We start from the raw sequence: 18,628 nt of genomic DNA, 5'->3' as shown, positions 1-18,628 counted from the left end.
GCCTTGTTCCTTCATGGAATGTTGTGCCAGAATTATTATTATATTATTATTACTACTGTCCCAATTTCCCCTATATGAACATTAGACAATATAAGTTACATTCTATCTTGTTGTGTTAGGCAGGTATTGAACTTAACAGGTATTGTATTTAATTTTAAAAAAGTCGCGTCACTTCGATTGAAAAAGTGCGAAATATCTCTCGGCAGGAACTCCCTGTCGGAATCCACTTGCTCGAGGGACTCAGTGTGGCGCCGTGATAAGATACTTATCGCTATTTCTGCATGCTTGTTTAACTAGATTGAGTGATGCGATGATGATGGAGACTTTTTCGTCGCGGGGGTAACGTTATATATGTATGTGTATTTGGGTGGCACAAATTCCCCAGAATCGGATTTATTTATAGGTCAAATAGGGCCGATGGCATCACTCAATCTTTCACCAGAACAATTTCACCCTGTGGAAAAGAATTGAACATTCACGTCAGGGCTACCCATACCCCTCCAGTCACATTCGACAGTCGTTTTGGCAGAATGAATCAATTCGGCGGAAATTTGAATAAAGCGTGATGGTGACAAAATGTAGCACAAGTTGTGAGAATTAACCCCAATAAGCTACATCGTCTACGAAATTTCTTTCAAATCCAAACCCCAACCACATTTTTCACCACACAGACGTTTTCGTTAAAAACTTTCCCTGGTGAAAAATTACCCAATCCACCCAGAGGTTGGGCACAGGTTGGGTAGAGTATACTCTAATAACGACTGGCCTTTAGCATTTAGCTACATTTCACTTCTCTGCAGAGAAGTAGAAAGCGCCAAATACGAGGATGTTTGTATAAAGTGTATTTAACATTTGACCTTTTATAGCTGCCAACACTGTGAAAGTTCTGCAAAATCTTCTTGCTTAATTGAGTAAATTGAATGAGGATGGAATTTGAAATGCTTAGTAGGGTCTTAAAGAAGTTACTGTGAGTCTTGAGGGATCGATTTAAGATGCTGTGATTACTAATTTGTAAATCGTGTGAAATCGTTGGAATTAAATCTCTCCTACTTTATTTGACAATATTCTACACTTGGGGAAAAAACTTGGATAAATGTAAAAAAAAAAATAATATGCTTTCGTCTCGAATATGAAATCGCATTTTCGTATGAAATTTACATTAGAATACCCTATGTTAAGTATCATTTTGAACCTAGATTAAGTACTACTTTAACCCTTTAAGGACGATTGGAATACCGGTGTCCCATAAAGAAAATAATTTTTCCCGACTACCTAAAGTTATTTTTTTCTTATGTTTATACGTAATTGCAAAGTACAATGTTGAGTGAATCTAGGATATTTTTTACAAATCTCCAGCTATTTGCTATATAGTAAATAATTAAGCTTAAAAATGACTATTTTTTAAATTCTCATTTAAAAATCAAACTCTCAGATGTTTCATTGATTTTGTTTAATCGGTTAAATTTTTATTGTTGATTTTCGGTCCGCAAAAAGTGTCTCGTCGTTAAAGGATTAAATCTGGACTACACTAATTCTTATTTTTGTAGAACTCCTCCTTTATCAACAAAGAGAAAATTGATGATTTTGTCGAATTCTGTACGCGTGATTTTAATAAAAATCAAAAATTTGATTTCTTCCTATCTTAAGATTGAAAGAAAAAGGATCAGAAATCAATATAAGTTCTTTTATTCTGATAATGCATATGTCTGAATTTTAAATATATTGACTAAATTTGGAACACGCGTTTTTTCGGGCAGCCAAATATTCAACTTTTTTTTCAAAAAGTAACTCAAATTTCTGTAGAAATTTCCTTAAACATAATAATATATTTATCAATATTGTGTTATTAAGTTATAAATATTTAATTTATGTAAGCCCTCAATTTTCCAGTCTATGAGAAAATTATCTACTGACTAATTCATTGAAATGCTGCCTAATGGCTTCGGTACACATATAAGATTTCGAAAATTTCGTGAACTAAAAGTTTATCCCTTACATTCCTAAAAGTGTTGCACACTAAAATACTTTAATTTAATGTTAAGTGCGAAAATAAACGTTATTTTGCGAGAAATGAGAGGATGCGAATTTTTATTTTTCAAAATTTTCCTGATCTAAAAGATGTTGTCGTAGCCATACTACAGCCGAAATTTACTCAATTTTAATCATCAATAATTAAACAAGAAAATACGGTCAAAATATTTAAACCATCTAAATATGTATGTCGTCACTCTCTTCAATAGGTATCGTGTATTTTAACAACGTGTCAATAAGTTATATTATTGTTATTATTATTACATTATTTAATCACAAAAATAGAGTCATCTCTCTTATAATTCTGATAAAAGATTTAAAAAAAAGAGAAACATAAAAATAGTGAATGACATGAATTCGAAATCAAGAAACAAATTAGGGGAATGTTGGAATGATTCGCATAGAGTGAACCTTCAAACCATGCAAATATTCTCCTTGTTTGCAAAGAGCTCGTTCGTCATTTCTTAGCCATAAGATAGATCATTATTAGGCCCATGAAACGGGATGAGAAATGGTAGGGCAGCACTTTGCAAACAAAGAGAAAATTCGCATCGTTTGAAGCGTTTGAAGTTTCACTCTGTGCGAACTATGCCTACATTCCCCTAATTGCTTCTAAGTTCCAGCCTGGAGATAGAAATTATGAATAGCAGCCGCAGAAATACGGCAATCACTCGGAAGAGAATTATACAGAATGGCGATTTCTAGAAAAAGTGACCGATAGAGGCATTCACCTTGAACTTTAGGCATATATTGTTTAAAGATTTTTGAAATTGTAAATTTAACAAAACAAAGTATTAAACTTCTATAATCTAAAGAAATCTTGCTAATTCTATCACCTGATAATGGTTTCTACAAATTAATAAACGCTAAGACGGCGGTGGCTGCTATCACACAAACATTGAAGTACTTGTACATGTACACCTATGTCTCTGTCTAAATTTTTGCTTTCAAGAGCTCTAGCTCAAAAGCAGTACTTGAAAATAAATGAAATAAATGAAAAATTTTAAATATAAAAAAAAATAAAAAAAAAACAGAGATTAATTTGACAAATCACGTTTTAAAATTGACTAAAACTTCCTAAGATCAAAAATTGAAATAAGAAATATTCCGAATTTTATCTAAATTTTAATAAATCGATCAGTATCATATAAATAGGCCCCTTTGGCTTTCAGACTCTAAGGCCCCAAATGCGCCTCAAGAAGCAGAGAATGAACCGTTTTCCCTTTCTTTACGAGCTCAAATCTTAAGGCAAAAGAAATCGTTAAGATTTAATAGAAGTCCAATCCTTCTAAATGTCGCTGGCCTAAAACCTATAGGCTCTTCCTCCCATTCTAAAGGTCGGAAAATCTCATTCAAAACACCATTAGTTTTCACGCATAAAAGATATTAACCAATATGTAGTGTACTGTGGGGTAATTTGGAATCATGTATATTTTGGAATGTAAAGATTTTGTAACTGTTTCAAATGTTTAAAGAGGAGAAGAAAACCACGCAGAAGCACAAGACTTTGCATCCAAAAATATTTCTTCGTTGTTTTTCCTTATGCCATCTAAGACTATTAAGAAATCTTAAAGTTCCAAATTAGACATCATTCTAATTTACCCCATTTTATCCTAATTTATCACTATTTTATGTGTTTTTTTATTTTTTTATTAGACATATGGTACAACGGGGTAATTTTTTTGTAGCACTTTGATTTTGAAATTTGATATACACCTTAATCCTTACTGTTTTTGATGGATGAAAGAAAAAGACCATAGTAAGGTAAAGTGCCCTCAAGTCGACCTGTTCCTCAATGATCTAACATTAGAAGGTCAATTATCCCATAAATAAATACGAATCAGTGATAATTTTATAGAAATTCACCATTAAAACATTCAAATATTGAGCACCGGTCGACTCGAGTACACTTTACTTTATAGAGCGTAGCGTACGGCCTATTCGACACATGTCAACCCTGTTGATGGCTGTGTCCCACCAATCCAAATCATTTATTCATTTGACACGCCCAACCCCTAAGCACTTCAGTGAGTGAGCACCAGTCGCCGTGGACAGTTCATTCTCAGGAAGTTGAAAGGGACAGATAATCCTAACCGGCTTATGTAGGTGAGATTCTTAACGTGAGCTAACTCGGAGTGCATGCAAATTCGATTTGGAGCTGAAGTTGGGAGACGCCATTCAGTTATCTTGAATCAAATTCGTGAAATTATACAAATTTTGTATTTAAACCAAAATATCAAGGATTTGGATGAACTGACAGAAAAGTGTTATATGGGTGAAATGTAGATCAGAATGTATTCTATAATTTTCCCATAGAACATGATCTCATCGATTACTCAGAAGCCAAGATAATCGAGGTTTTTTGTTTCTTAACTTGTTTTTTCATCCAGAGTGCCCCAAGTAGTCATTTGTTGAACTTCAACTATATCAAAGAATTGTTGTATTTTGTGGGACTTTCCATTTAAACCCCTATTTTAAGTGCCTTGGTGGAGTAGAGGCAGTCAAATTGGCATCTGAGTGATTTCAAAGCGTTATTATGGGAAAAATCAATTTTTTCACACTTAAACGGCAAAATCGGAGTGATAGCGTAGTCTGAGTGGAAAATGATGTATGGACGAAATGTAGAGACAAATGTGCTCTACAATTATGTTGAAGTAATCATCAAAATCGGTTCAGCGACAGTCGAGATAATTGAGGTTATGTGATATTGAAATTGGTTTTTCGACTGTGGCGCCCCTGGTGTTGGTCCCACGAAGTTCAAATATTCTAGAAAGTTGTAGTATTTGGTGAGATCTTTCGTTTAAGCCCTCATTCATCAAAATCGGTCACATAGAACCGGAGATATGATTTTTTGAATTTCGTGAACTTTGATCCCTCATATCTCCGGTTCTATTGAAACCACAGCGCGCATACGCACCATTTTGGAAACGTCCTAGACTGGACTACAACACTCTAAAATTTCATTAACTTGCACAATGCCGTTTTTGAGAAAAAATACTTTGAATTTCGATGAATTTTGACGCTATCACAGCGCCACCTGTGGCGACTTTTTGAACTTCCATCTGAAAGTGCTCATTGAGACGAAACCAAAAAGGTAAAATTTAGGTCGCTATGTTAGTTAGAACCGGAGATAGAGGCCGGTCAATGTTCGAACTTTGACCCCTTATAGCTCGGGTCAGGGGTTATGGATCGACTTAAGGTTTTTTTTGTTTGATAGGTATAATCAACGGCTACAACATACTAAAATTTCAGCCCGATGCACAATGGAATTTTTGAGTTATTTAACTTATAAGATTTAAAAAATTTCTTTTTAATAATAGCGCCCCTAGCGGTGGTTTTATGAACTTGCGATGTTAGAAGGGGAAGTGGCATTTCACGAGAGCTTTCCAAAAAGCCCTCACTTTTTAAATTCTGACAATTAGAACCGGAGTTATGGCCATTTTAAGAAATTTTTTTTGGACCCTTATAGCTCGGGTCAGGGGGGTCGGGGGACCTTAAGTTTGGTATTGATGGAAAGCTCTAAGGCCCAGCTATAACATACTAAAATTTGAGCCCGCTCGATGCCATAGGGGCGGAGCTATTGAGAAAACAAAAAAAGGGGGGTCTTCAAAATGGCGGAAGGAGGGGTGGGGGGTGGGGGGTCAATGCACCAAGTTGCAATTTTCACCCGATATATAACCTTTGCCGAAAACCGCAAGTCGATATCTTTTTTAGTTTAGGAGCTATTAAGCTCCAAAGAGCGGCCGGCCGGCCGGCCGGCCGGGAACGTAAAATAGCCACATATATATTCGTGATCAGGAAGTGGCGAAACACATTTTGGCCAAGTTTGAGGTCGATCGGACGACATGAAATTTTGTTAGGATTATAGTAGGTGAGATTGTTAAGAATCTCACCTAATAAGGGCGACAATTTCAGTTCTCAATCTTCCTCTCTATAATTTTGTACTTTCATTTAGGTCAACCCCATCAGGGTTTACAAGAGAAAAGCTTTTCTTTCTTTGCCCATCTGAGATAGAGACCTTATACCTCGATTGCAAATGAAGTAGGATTGAATAGTAAGAATTCCCAGTATTTAACCCTTTAACGACGAGACACTTTTTACGGACTGAAAATCAACAATAAAAATTAAACTGAGAAACATAATCAATGATAAGTCTTACATCTAACCTTGGAAAGTCCAACAGAGTCTGATTCGGCGTATTTTGTGCCTCTATGAACGATAGGGACAAAAATAGCCCAAAAATTTAAGTAATTTTTCTGACAATACTAATGAATAATATTTTTCACTTTAATGAAAAATATTACGTAGAGTATCGTAGTTTTTATTGACAAAAAGGGTTTTGCTTAAAAAAATTGGTAGTATAAAAAATAAATAAAATCAATTATGAATTTGAGAATTTAAAAATTCTCCATTTTTGAGCTTAAAAACTTACGGAATAGCAAACGCTAGAGACTTGCAAAAATATTCTAGATTTCTTTAACCTTCTACTTTACAATTATATACAAACTTAAGAAAAATAACTTTAGGTAATCAGGAAAAATTATTTTCTTTATGGGACACCGGTGTTCCAATCGTCCTTAAAGGGTTAATGCCACTTCAATTGCAAAGGTGCAAAATAAGGTTTAATATTCGGCTATTCCTGAATTCCTGTAAACAATTACTTTTTCCCTATTAATTCGATTATTCTCATTGACCGTTTTTCTTCTAAGTGTTATCATTCATTGCACTACTTTAAGCTCCTAATGTAATTCTCGATCTAGCTCTTTCAGTAATGAAATCACGACTTTCTTAATAAGTTCCGTCCAATTAAAGTCACTTTTATTTCATTAAAGGTGACACAAGACCAATTCACTACAACTCGTTTGAGTATAAAAAAAATCACTCATCAGCAGTTTTCTTTTCGTTTCGTATTCTCCATCCCCAACCATTCTCCACTTTCCCGGACAGGTGAGTACCTACATGATGAGGATTAGGTGAATTGCTTTGTCACTGGGTATTTTAACCTACTGGTCGTTTGTTTTGTCCTCATACACTTGTGTTCTATCTATAGGTCACCCCATCCAGTTGTGTGTACGTGGGAGTTAATTTTAAAACCAAACAATCTTATCAGTCAGATGTTTGTAGGGCAAAAAGAGTAGAGCCCACTGCTGAATAGTTGTAATTATATACGAATATGTCCAAAAAGGAAGACCTATTTCAAAATTTTATGAAATCTCAGCCTTTTTATCAGACTCATCATTTTCATTTCGTCTTTTTAGTACGTTTGGCTTGCGGAATTTAGTTTGTTGCAAATACATTTAAATGATTTTCCAGACTTATGATAATATTTAATTAGTAAATAAGAAGTTTTCCTATAAAATTTCATACTTTTTGCACGTGTTCCGGGTATTGCGAGTTGTTTTGCATAATTTCATACGACATGTTGTTTATTTGTAATATAGTTGGGTACAAGTTAATTGTAAACTGAAAGTAGGTAAATATATTAAAATTGGAAGAAAACTTTTTGCATTGCTCTTGTGATACATTGATGAAAAAGTTTTTGAGAGGAACTATTGATTTAACGTTTTAGCAAAAGATCCCAAAGAGCAAGTTTCATACAGCATAAACAAACAAATAAAATGGTAAAAATTCAAATTTATGAAATTTATGTAAATTTTTATTGTATGTTAAGAGCAATTTACTATTTTCTGAATACACAAATTTGAAATGTATGAATATAAAATATATTTCTTAGGAAACATAAAGTCGAAATATGTATTTTGATGCAAATAAAAGATTATTATTTCAAGTTTGTGATCTGAATCAGAAAGAAGATATTGCATAAAGACGAATATTGCAGTTTTCTATTATCATGAGGGATGTAAAAATAAATACTACTCTGGAATTTATATCTAATTAAAATAATGAAATGTATTTAAAAACTTGTTCTCTGACAATGTTGTTAATGTTTTATGCACAATGTTGACATATTAATGCAAGAGGAAATTTAGGTATCAGATTTTTAATGCTCAGTTAATTGTGTACCAAAAGGCAAGTGGAAAGCGGGATCGGGAATCTTCGTTTTTCCATTTTGTTTTTTACACTTTTGTTTTTTCCAGTTTGTCTTTGGAATCTTTGTCTTCGTTAATTTTTTTTTATCCTTTGCCCTTAAGGATGAAACTAAGAACTTCAAAAAACACCATTATAATATCATTATTTTATTTAATAGAATATACTGGTTTAAAATATATGAAAGACAAGATTTTCAAAGACATAGTTTCCAAAAAACAAAAATTACCGAAGACAAAAATTCCAAAGACAAACTGGGAAAAACAAAATGGAAAAAACAAAGATTCCGCAAACAAATGGAAAGCATTATTTATTTAAAAGCTTTATGTATTTTTTTTTGGTTTTTAAATAACATTCCAAGATAATTGTCAAATGTATTTAATTATTTAATGATATATTATAAAAAATTTGAAATGATTTTTTTAATTTTTCGTGACTCACAATTTTAACAAATCAATTTTGATCGACTTTGATATTAAATACAAATTTTAACACGGAATATCCGAGTTATATCTTTTGACATAGAGCATCAAAATGTAGGTTATGTCATATACACAATACCTGTTGGGTTTGTGCATAATTTTGTTAAATTTAATTTTTTTGGAAAGGTACTGCAGTGTAGAATCCGGCTGCATCGGTCTTCATCGGTAATGAACCGGTTAAGTACCGATTTTTGTATAATTTTATATCCTTAATAATTGATATTCCCTGAAAGTAAAGTTTTTTCGATTTTTCTCAAAATTGGCCTAAGCTTTTTCAATTATTTTCGGATATGTTTTAGAGCTGGTCCAGGCGAACATTTCGCCCAAACATACTTATGATCGGAACATTGGCCATTTTAAATTATTGAAGGTCAAAGGTCAACCACTTTGGAAGGCTCATTTTTCAACCGATTTGGTTAAATTTGGATTTTTTGGAAATGCACTGCAATTTAGAACCCGGCTGCATCGGTCTTCATCGGTAATGAACCGGTTAAGTACCGATTTTTTGATTTTGAAATGCTTTTGTGATTTATGAATCAATTTGATCTCTAGTAGATCAGTTATTCCAAAAGATTATGCAAAAAGCTAATTCACGGTGAGCTCTATCTCGTGAGTTCGAGCATTCCGCAAAGCTGGGACGCTTTCCCATCTCTTTTTATTATAGATAGCCTTCATGAACCTTCTTAAACTTAAAAAGTTTCAAAAGAATCGAGGAGGGATTGTGTAAAATAAGGAATAATGAAATGTTAAGCCCTATTTTTGGAATATTTGGCATACAGAAAATATCAATACTGATTAGCTCAATTTAAGCACATTTCTCGTTAAGATAGAGAAAAATTATCTTCAACAAAGTTGTAGAGGAATAAATTTCCTATAAAATGTCTCTTTGATATTTTTAACGTTTCCGCGAGTAAAACATCACAAATTATCCGAAGACTGACAAAATTAGCCCCAGCAATTTTGAGAATCTCCACAAAATCGACTTTTAGAAAATGATTTGAAAATCACATTTCTTTCGAGATAGAGGAAAATAGTCTTCTGCAATATTGTAGAGCAGTAAATTTCCTATAAGAATATGCTCATTATAAAACGTTTAAGTTTTCTCAGAGCTCGTGAAAGAATTAAATATGCGTTTTGACAAATTTTGCCCCAGTCTCCCTTAAAGGAGACATTACAATAATTTTCTAAAACCCTGATGCAGCTAAACTTAAGCTGAATTTAATTGTACTAGGGTGACTAGGGTAAAGTGGTACAATTTGGACAATCAATGGTGCAATTTGGACAGAGTTTTTTTCTTGATAAATTTAGTACTCCATTTTCATTTATATATTTTTAATGCTTTAGTTTTATAATTTGGTTCCTTGTGCTGAAAAACAAATTTTGTACTGTATTTATCAAGAAAAAGTCATGTCCAACTTGTACCGGCGAATTGTCCAACTTGTAACACTATGTCCAACTTATATCACTTTACCTTATGACTAAAATATTAAATTTTTACTGCTCGAACTCCACAGAGAGAGCAGTATACAACATTCGATTTTTTCAGCTCCCAAAATTTCCATTTTCCACTTACCGGAGGCCACTTTTCTCAACATATTTTCGCGTTTCCGACGATTTCTGAGAGATGATGTCACGCTCAGTCCGTTTGTTTGACTGTCCATACATCCGTTTCTATGATACTACTTCTACAGTCCAAACGGTAAGAGATAGAAACTTAAGAATGTCAAGGGTCCCCCTCCGATAAGTCGTCCTTCGTGTCATTAACTTACGCTACACCCCCCCCACTTATCCCCTTTCTCTTAAATCATGTTTTTTGTGACGTTGTACGATATTTTTCATACCTTGAAACAAACCTAATACAATAAACTCTCGCTAATTCGGCTCTTTTAAGACCGGGCTACTTTTTAATTTGGGGCAGCAGTTACATTTGAAAAAAGTGTGTTGTCATTTTTCAAGTTTGATTATGATCATCAAATGAAGTAAATATGGTCAAATGTGCAATGGTGTGTCTTAATTATGTTGTGATCTTGCATTATTAAGGGATTTTTATGAAATTTACCATAAATATGAGTATAAACTCAATATGTCTATGCAGGTGAATAAAAAAATCGTTGAATTTCAAACAATTTGATGCCCGAATTTCTCTCTATTTCGGGTGACATTTCGGTCCCAAATGCCCGAATTTGAGATAGCCTACTGTACCAGTTTTTCAAGGTCAAAGATTAGAAAGGCTCTAGATAGTGCATTTCTCAACAAAATGAAGTGATATTTGATTTCGTTAGAAAGGTCTTGGAATTTCATATAAGTCTGAACTGGTTCTAATCGGGTCAAACCAGTAATGAACCGAGAAATAATTTTTGTCTGAAAATCAACTGAATACGCACAAATAACTAAAGATCAAAATATAATACATCGAAAAAGGAATTGAAGTTAGGGTCGGAGGAACGTCTGTTCGACAGGGAACCCCTATTGACACTTTTGTCAAAATGTTGAAAATTATTTAATGTATCTAGTAAAATATAAATAATATAACGTTTTTTCTGTAATATATCTCTTACTATAAAGAGAGATGTTCAAATTTCATATCCTAAATGGTACAGAGTAGGGTGTCAATAGGTGCTGACACGAGTTGTTAAAGTGTCAATAGACGTTCCTTTCACCCTAAGCATATTTATTTAAATAATCCAATGAGCGACTTTTTTAAATTAATTATGCAATATTGTTTGTAAACATTGATTTAAATTATTCACAAATGTGTAGACAACTTAAGACGCAATATTCAAACGATAGATACCGAATATTTATTCATTATTTTGTTCTTATGACACATTTTTTAAAAATATTGTGATTTATTTAACTCTTTATTGACTTGTACCATATTATTTCAAACAAAAAATCATTAGGCTAAAGATCACTAATAGAGTGATACTAGTAGTTCAAGTTGAACTAATACGAAATTCCATAAAAAAACACTCTTAATATGTCCATATTTAATTTAAGTGTGGAGCTACTTCTACAGAGTAAACCTTGACTATATCGTATTTCTGTGCTATCGAACTTTTCCATATTCATTTCAATTGGCACAAGTGACTCTCGTTGATGGGGTAAAAGTAAACATTTCATGCATTTCCTCTGCAAAATTTTACCCTTCAATGCACCCAAGAGCATTTTGATGAGCCCTTGAATGCACTTTCTGTCTCACCAGAAAATAAGCGAGAGACTTTCCTATTTTCAACCTACAACGAATCCTCTTTATTTTCATTTTTTTTATTCTTTTTTTCCTTATTACTCGCGCACAGAGATTTTCTCTCTCCATGGTTTGCCTTTCATTCTGCTGACACAAAAGATCCCTCCCTGAATGGTGAAATTGTTTTTAAAATATTCAAGACAAGGATGAATTCCTTAGAATTTATATTCAGTCAACTTTTGCTCTCGATACTGTTGATGGGGTTGATGGAGTATATGTTTACCTTTAGATCCAATTAAATGTTCTGAAATACACTACGGGTTCTATTTCAAAAGTTTACTATACTGAAGATAAAAAAATACTTTTCGTATATGTACTTCGGAATTATTTACATGGAGATTGATGTTGATTATCATGTACTATAAAGTTTTCTATCTATATTTATTCTGAAGCCTCTTTTATGGATCAAGGGATGTAGGATATACTAAGTTCTATTTGATATTCTTTGTCAAACTCAAACTACACTTTGTTCGCAAAATCCCTAAAATGTCCACTAACCTACGAAGTCCTGCGTTTGAAAACTCTTGACTGCATTCCAAGTCAAGAGACACAGACTTGCATCTCTAATAATTCTCCTACAGAAATTTAACTTTTGTAAAGAACTTTGGCAAGGATGTAACTTTTGTCTGTGAAAGTTTGTGAATTGTGGTTTGATAAAAATCACATTTGTGCTTTTGATAGAAGTTTCAAGATGTGAGTGTCTGTGCGTGTTATTTTGCAGAGATGCTTAAAAAAAATATAGAAGAATCACTCACCCTTAGTCGTTTTGAAACCTTGATTGATGGCTCTGGTTGTCCGAACTGCGGCTCGGTAGATTCGCCAGTAGAAGAAGAGCATCACGAACATGGGAATGTAGAACGAACCCAGAGCTGAGTATACCACATAACCAGCATCATTGGTCAACTCGCACGTCCAGGGACAAGGGGGTGGAGGCTCCGGAGGTGGTGTCACGGATATCAAGGTATAGTTTCCCACTCGATAGGTGAGATCTGCAGGAAGCTGTCAGAAGAGAAAGAAAACCACTCAATTACAAAGCGGTAGTTGGTCAGACTGCATGTGATTTGCAATTTCAAATAGCGAGGAATATCCCAGAACTTTAACATTAGACGTCATGGTAAATTTAACTTCGAATTGCATAGATCTCTGTAAAACTTTCTTGCGTTTGCAAATTCAAAACCATCTTTGTGTGGTCTTGAAGTATAATATCAGTACATTTCCAGTAAAGCTTCCAGAAAGTCAGAGTTTGCAATTTATTCATTGCTTATTTTTGAATGTTCTGAATGTTCTGAATGTGTTGTGGTCTCTACACACTAGAGAAATTTATGTCCATATTGAAGCATATTACCTACGATTGTGTAAGAAAAATTCTTCAATATGGACATAAATTCCTCTAGTGTGTAGAGGTCTTAGTCACTTAAGATTTTATCCAATAATCAGCCATAAATTTTAGAGTAGAATAAAGATTAGGGAAGACTGGGGCAAAAAGTCATAAAACGGATATTTTATTTTTTTACAAGCTACCCTAGTGCCCCAGAAATTTCTAATTGGTGCAGTTTTATAGGAAATTTACTGCTCTACAGCTTTGTAAAAGTAATTTTCCTCTATTTTGTAAGGAAATACATTTATCGAGCTGTTTTCTAAAAGGTAATTTTGTGACCATTCTCAAAAATGCTGGGGCAAATAGTATCAGGCATGGGATATTATCTCACTTTGATTTGCTTTATTACGGGCTTTCACAAATTAAAAAAAAAATAGCTAGATGACATATTTTCATAGTAAATTAATTCCCCTACACCTTTTTAAAACACAGTTTTCTCTATCTGAACGAGAAAAGAGCTTTTCAAGCTATTTTAGAAAAAAAACACACACAAGAGACTGCTAATCGTTTGACCAATGCAAACAAAAAATGGCGAGACGCGGAAATTATGTTTCTTCTCGCCGTGAGACATCAGAAATTGCTTCGGTCTTTGTTACTTTTTGCTCCATACCTTTTGTTACTTTTTACCCCAAGTGGTCATTTTTAATAGAAGGATTTATGGAGAAAAGAATCTTTGTAAAATTCTAAAATGGATAGTGGTTTCGTATTCAAAGAGTTCAAATCATTTAGTTAATATTATATTTACCAGTGCATCAATTTTGGAAAACAACTAGGTCAAAATTGATATCTTCTGCAAGGAAAATATTTCAAAAATAGGGCTAAAACTTTCAATATTTCTTATTTTTTGAATTCCTTGTTCGAATTCTAAGAAACTTACGACTTTGAGGAAGGTCTATGGAGGCCATTTATGGAAAAAAATTTAAGCCCCTATCTCTTTTATCTTGGACGATATTGAATTTTCAAATTTTCAATTTGTGACTTTTTGCCCCAGTCTCCTCTACTGGGTCTCAGAAACCATAAGAAATTATTATTCTCTATAATCTCAAATCCTTTCGATAAAATAATTCTTTCGCACGTTAACACAAGTGAAAGTAGTATTTTGAAAGAATGGAAATACTAGACAATGTACGGAAATTTTGATGAAAATTCTGTAGAGACTGGGGTACTTTCACATATGCATTACTTTCAAAAATACGTATTTTTCGAACAATAAATAAATTTACAGAAATTGTACTATAGATAGCCAAAACCCAAAGCAAACTAATCGCGAATAAAACTTTAGCTTTTTAAACACGTTACCTGTTTAAAACCAGATTATTAAAAGAATTGGATTTTTTAAAAAAATTTGTAATGTATTTCGTGTTGCCCTTTCAAGCAAAAATGTTAGAACGATTTTATAAAAATCAATGTTCTTTTCCTATAATGCTTTGTGCATTTCTAAATTAGTGAGAACCTTTAAATTGAGGCACCTTTGAAATAGGGAGAAGTACGGCACCTTTGAAATTTTATCTTTTTCTTCTATATTTTTAAAAAGATTTTGGGACAATGTAGCTTCACAATAGGTTCATGAGGCTGAATTATATCATGGTAGGGTTTACTTTCATTTAAAAATAAAGTCCTTTTTAAAAGGTGACTGAATTCAAAAGTACGGGAAAGTGCCCATGCTTGATACCATTGGAAGCTTCGTAATGACTAAATTTTCTATGTTTCACAATATATATGTGACTCATCGCAACGAAATTTTAGAAACCATGGGAAAGTGAGCAGTTTTTAAAATATATTGCCGAGTCACGTTTATTGAGAAACATAGGAAAAATTTAGTCATTATGAAGCTTCCAATGGTATCAAGCATGGGCACTTTTCCCTACCCCCACTTTCCCCTACTTTGTGAACAGTTGGAAATTAGTTGCAAACTGCTACACAATAGAAGAGAATGGGTCAGTTTCGTGCAACATAACTTTAGATTTTTACAGCTCGAACTCCACGGGGAGAGCAGTATATATAATTCCTCGATTTTTTCGACCCCCCAAAATTTCCACCTTCCACCCCCCGGAGACCACTTTTCTCAACAAATCTTCGCGTTTCAGATGATTTCTCAGAAATGTCGTCACGTTGTTTGTCCGTTTGTACGTCTGTTCGTCTGTCCATCTGTCCGTCCGGCTATCGCCAGCTCTAGAGGCCAAGCGGTTAGAAATAGCGACTTGGGACTTAACTCGCTTGGGACATGAATCGACCCAAGGATCGTTAACCCTCTAACGGGTAAGACCGCCTCCAGGCGGTCTTCACAAAAATCACATTTACAGCGACAATAAAGGTTTTATTTATTTAAAAGTGCTATAGTGTCTTCGGTAATAGTCGTATAAACATCTCTTGAAAGTTTGAACTCATTTTGACTCTTCCTTTTGTTGCTATTCCCAGTTTTGTGTGACAGGTCAGAGAAAAAGCAACAAAAAATATTTCTGCAAAAAAACTCATTTCCAATTTCAAGCAAAATACCGATTTAAAGCTATCTGACTAAAATAAATTAATTTTTTACTGAAAGATATGTCATTCTACTTTGTATATTTTATTTAAAAAATTTGAAAAAACTAAAAATGTGAATTTTAGAAGCAAAAAGAGTTTCAAAAAATTTTTATATTTTCTCAACTAGCGCTTAAACTAAAAGAGATAATGAAGAATGGATAGTTTTTTCGATTTTATTGGATCATAATTATCCTAGAAAACATTGTTTTAGAACTTTTTTCGCGTATTAAAGAAAACACCGTTAGAGGGTTAACATACCTCTCATTCTGCCCCTCCCCTTCCCCTCCAAAACCATTTTTCTGGGATTGCTTAAAAACTCATCGTGCGATTTTTTTTAATTTTTGGATATGTTTTAGAGATTACCCAAGCGGACAATTGACCATGTGTGAAAATATCGTTGAATCATTCCTAATAATGGTTTTTCAAGGTCAAAGAAGAAAGGCTTTTGGAATTTCCGACAAAACTAAATCGGTTCTAATCGATTTTGAACTAGTGTAATGAACTGGTTCATAATCGATAACTAATTGTTATTCGAAATTCAATTATATTAATTCTAATTTATTTTGAGGAATGTTTTGAGTGATTTATAGATCGGTTCAAATCGGTTGTGAACCGGTATTAAACCGATTGCGAACCCATAAGTAATTCTTAGCTGAAATTAATCAATTTTATTACTTTTAAAATTATTTTGTGGGATATTTTGAGTAATTTACAAACCGGTTTAAATCGGTTGAGAACCGGTAAACGGTAAATGATGCGAAAGTAATTTTGAGAGATAGCATCTAAATTACGAGTTCGAGCACTTCGCAAAGCCTGGGATGCTATGCTATCCCTTTTTAAAAAGCTCAAGGAATTGTAGGGGGAGGTGGGGCTAGTTTGAGCTGTGAGACTAGATTGTTATACGACTTTTTTGCCTATTTCTAAATGAAGCTGGGCCTTACAATTATTTTATTTAGATCCACAATTATTTTATCTATCCAAATTACATCATGTTTAAACCCAGTTTCCATTAGAAATATGCGAAAAATCGTATAACAATGTAGCTCCACAGCTCAAAGTAGCCTTACTTCCCCCTGCTTCAGATATTGACAAAAGAGACATGTAAAAATATTGGACTGAGTCACTTTGCCTCATTTTCCCATACACGTTCAAAATGTTCAAAACACTGAGCAAGGAAAATAGAATTTTTAAATGCTCAAATTTAATGGGTAATTTATGCATTTTCTCGTACTAGTCGTAACACTGAGAAAAAAAGAGGGTGCGATTAACATTTTTTCCTCAGAAATTTAACACTTCCCAAGAAGCAAAATAGCTGCCTTATAGAACCAAGTATTAGACAAGTCTTTTAGTGCACTTTTAAAAGACTTAGTCAGAATTTTCTGTTGCAATTCCTATAGAAGCTCTTAAGATCCTTAAGAGTGCGCAACTTTACTTATAGTATTCTCAGTGATGGAATTAAGAGCGTTATAAGCAAATAAAAAGATTTTTGGTTCTATAACGCCTTACTTAGGGAATTCTACAAGACTACATTAAGAAAAAATTGTTTCTTGGGTTTTTAGGTGTAAAAATATATCAACATTTTTTAATGTTAATTTTACACCTTATTAAGGGTAAAATTAACATGAAAAAGGGTACCTTTAACCCCTAATACACCTAAAAAGGATAATATTTACACCGATTTCGGATCAATACTGCAGGGTAAAATTAACATTTCCGGAATGTTATTTTAACTTTTTCGGATTTCTCACAGTGCTAGATTCTAGACGCTGATTTTGTGCAACGGGATTACTAAATTCGAACCAAAGACGTTAATTGAAATCAAATTTCAAAGCATAACATTTTGAGCGTTTCGCAAATTCTCATTCACTCTTCATCGGCCCTTTACTGTGAGAAGATTAAATAGAACGTTCCATTTGATACATTCAGAGAATTTTGGTGGAAAGCCATCGTAAATCTAAAGAGAAACAAGTGTTGATGCTTGGCAGAGTAAAGCCTCTAAGCTAAAGACAATAAAAGCACATGGCCGAGTGCGCGTGAGAAGGTGGAAAATGTGGTGTGGATGGAAATGAATCGTTGTGATATAAAAGGGACGACCATCAAAGTGTTCTTCATTCTATGCACAATATTTTGTATTCGTCATGTGTTGCCTGGACAGACCCTATTCTCGACACGCGCTTTCCCATCATAAGAGCTTTTTGCGATCATCCTCTTCAACAGGCAGGGATACTCATTGGGGAGTTGTGTGGGTGTGTTTATCGGAAATGAGGTTTAGTGTACTGTAAATTACATATCATGAATACATGAATTCATTTGCTGTGAGAAAGATGAAAAGCACCTTTTGGATTTGGTTGCCCATCGCGTACAGAATAGTAAATATCGCACTCGTCAACTTTTCTGGTGCGAATAAAAAGTGACGTGAATTTAATATTTTATTTATGAGGATGAGCTATTGGAGCGTGATGCTTATTCCCATGAGGAAAGTAAGTGCATTTTCCAAGCCATTCAATTTCACACTGTATTTATTTGGGTATAGAACTGTTGCTGCTCCAGAGTATTTTATTTGTGCAAGAATATAAACGAAAACATCGACAGAGTAAATTCACTGCAAATAACATCGTTCATTTTCACAGTGACAATTTTTGTGCCAGTGTGCTTTCGCCACCTGTACAAGTATTTCTTTTCCCATCCTGAAATCATTCTCCGGTAAATCAAAATGCCAAGATGGAATGGTGCACATAAAAGGACGGTAAATAAAATCACGAATTCAATCAAATTGGTGTGAATAGTAAAAGTTACACCCTCCAACAATTGTACTGAACAAAAAAGCTCTATCCTGGGCAAGAAAATTTTCACCAAGTCTTGGGTGAAAAGCCAGAAGGTGAAAAGGACAAGAGTGGCGGAACACATTGCTGAAATAAA

At 33.7% G+C, this 18,628-nt stretch overlaps 1 protein-coding gene across 1 annotated transcript in view; it reads right to left on the bottom strand.

The window, feature by feature from the left end:
* The window catches only part of LOC129799648 (octopamine receptor Oamb), a 187,434-nt gene that overhangs the window by 43,584 nt on the left and 125,222 nt on the right, over positions 1 to 18,628 (bottom strand). Inside the window, exon 5 of the mRNA XM_055843724.1 lies at positions 12,564 to 12,807. Coding sequence (XP_055699699.1) covers positions 12,564 to 12,807 — 244 coding nt within the window. The remainder of the gene's footprint in view (positions 1 to 12,563; positions 12,808 to 18,628) is intronic.

The sequence above is a fragment of the Phlebotomus papatasi genome, chromosome 1 (genome assembly GCF_024763615.1).
Source record: "Phlebotomus papatasi isolate M1 chromosome 1, Ppap_2.1, whole genome shotgun sequence".
In the NCBI taxonomy this organism is placed as follows: Eukaryota; Metazoa; Arthropoda; class Insecta; order Diptera; family Psychodidae; genus Phlebotomus; species Phlebotomus papatasi.
Note: the sequence above shows the minus strand (reverse complement) of the source record. Positions and strands in the feature narration are given on the sequence as shown.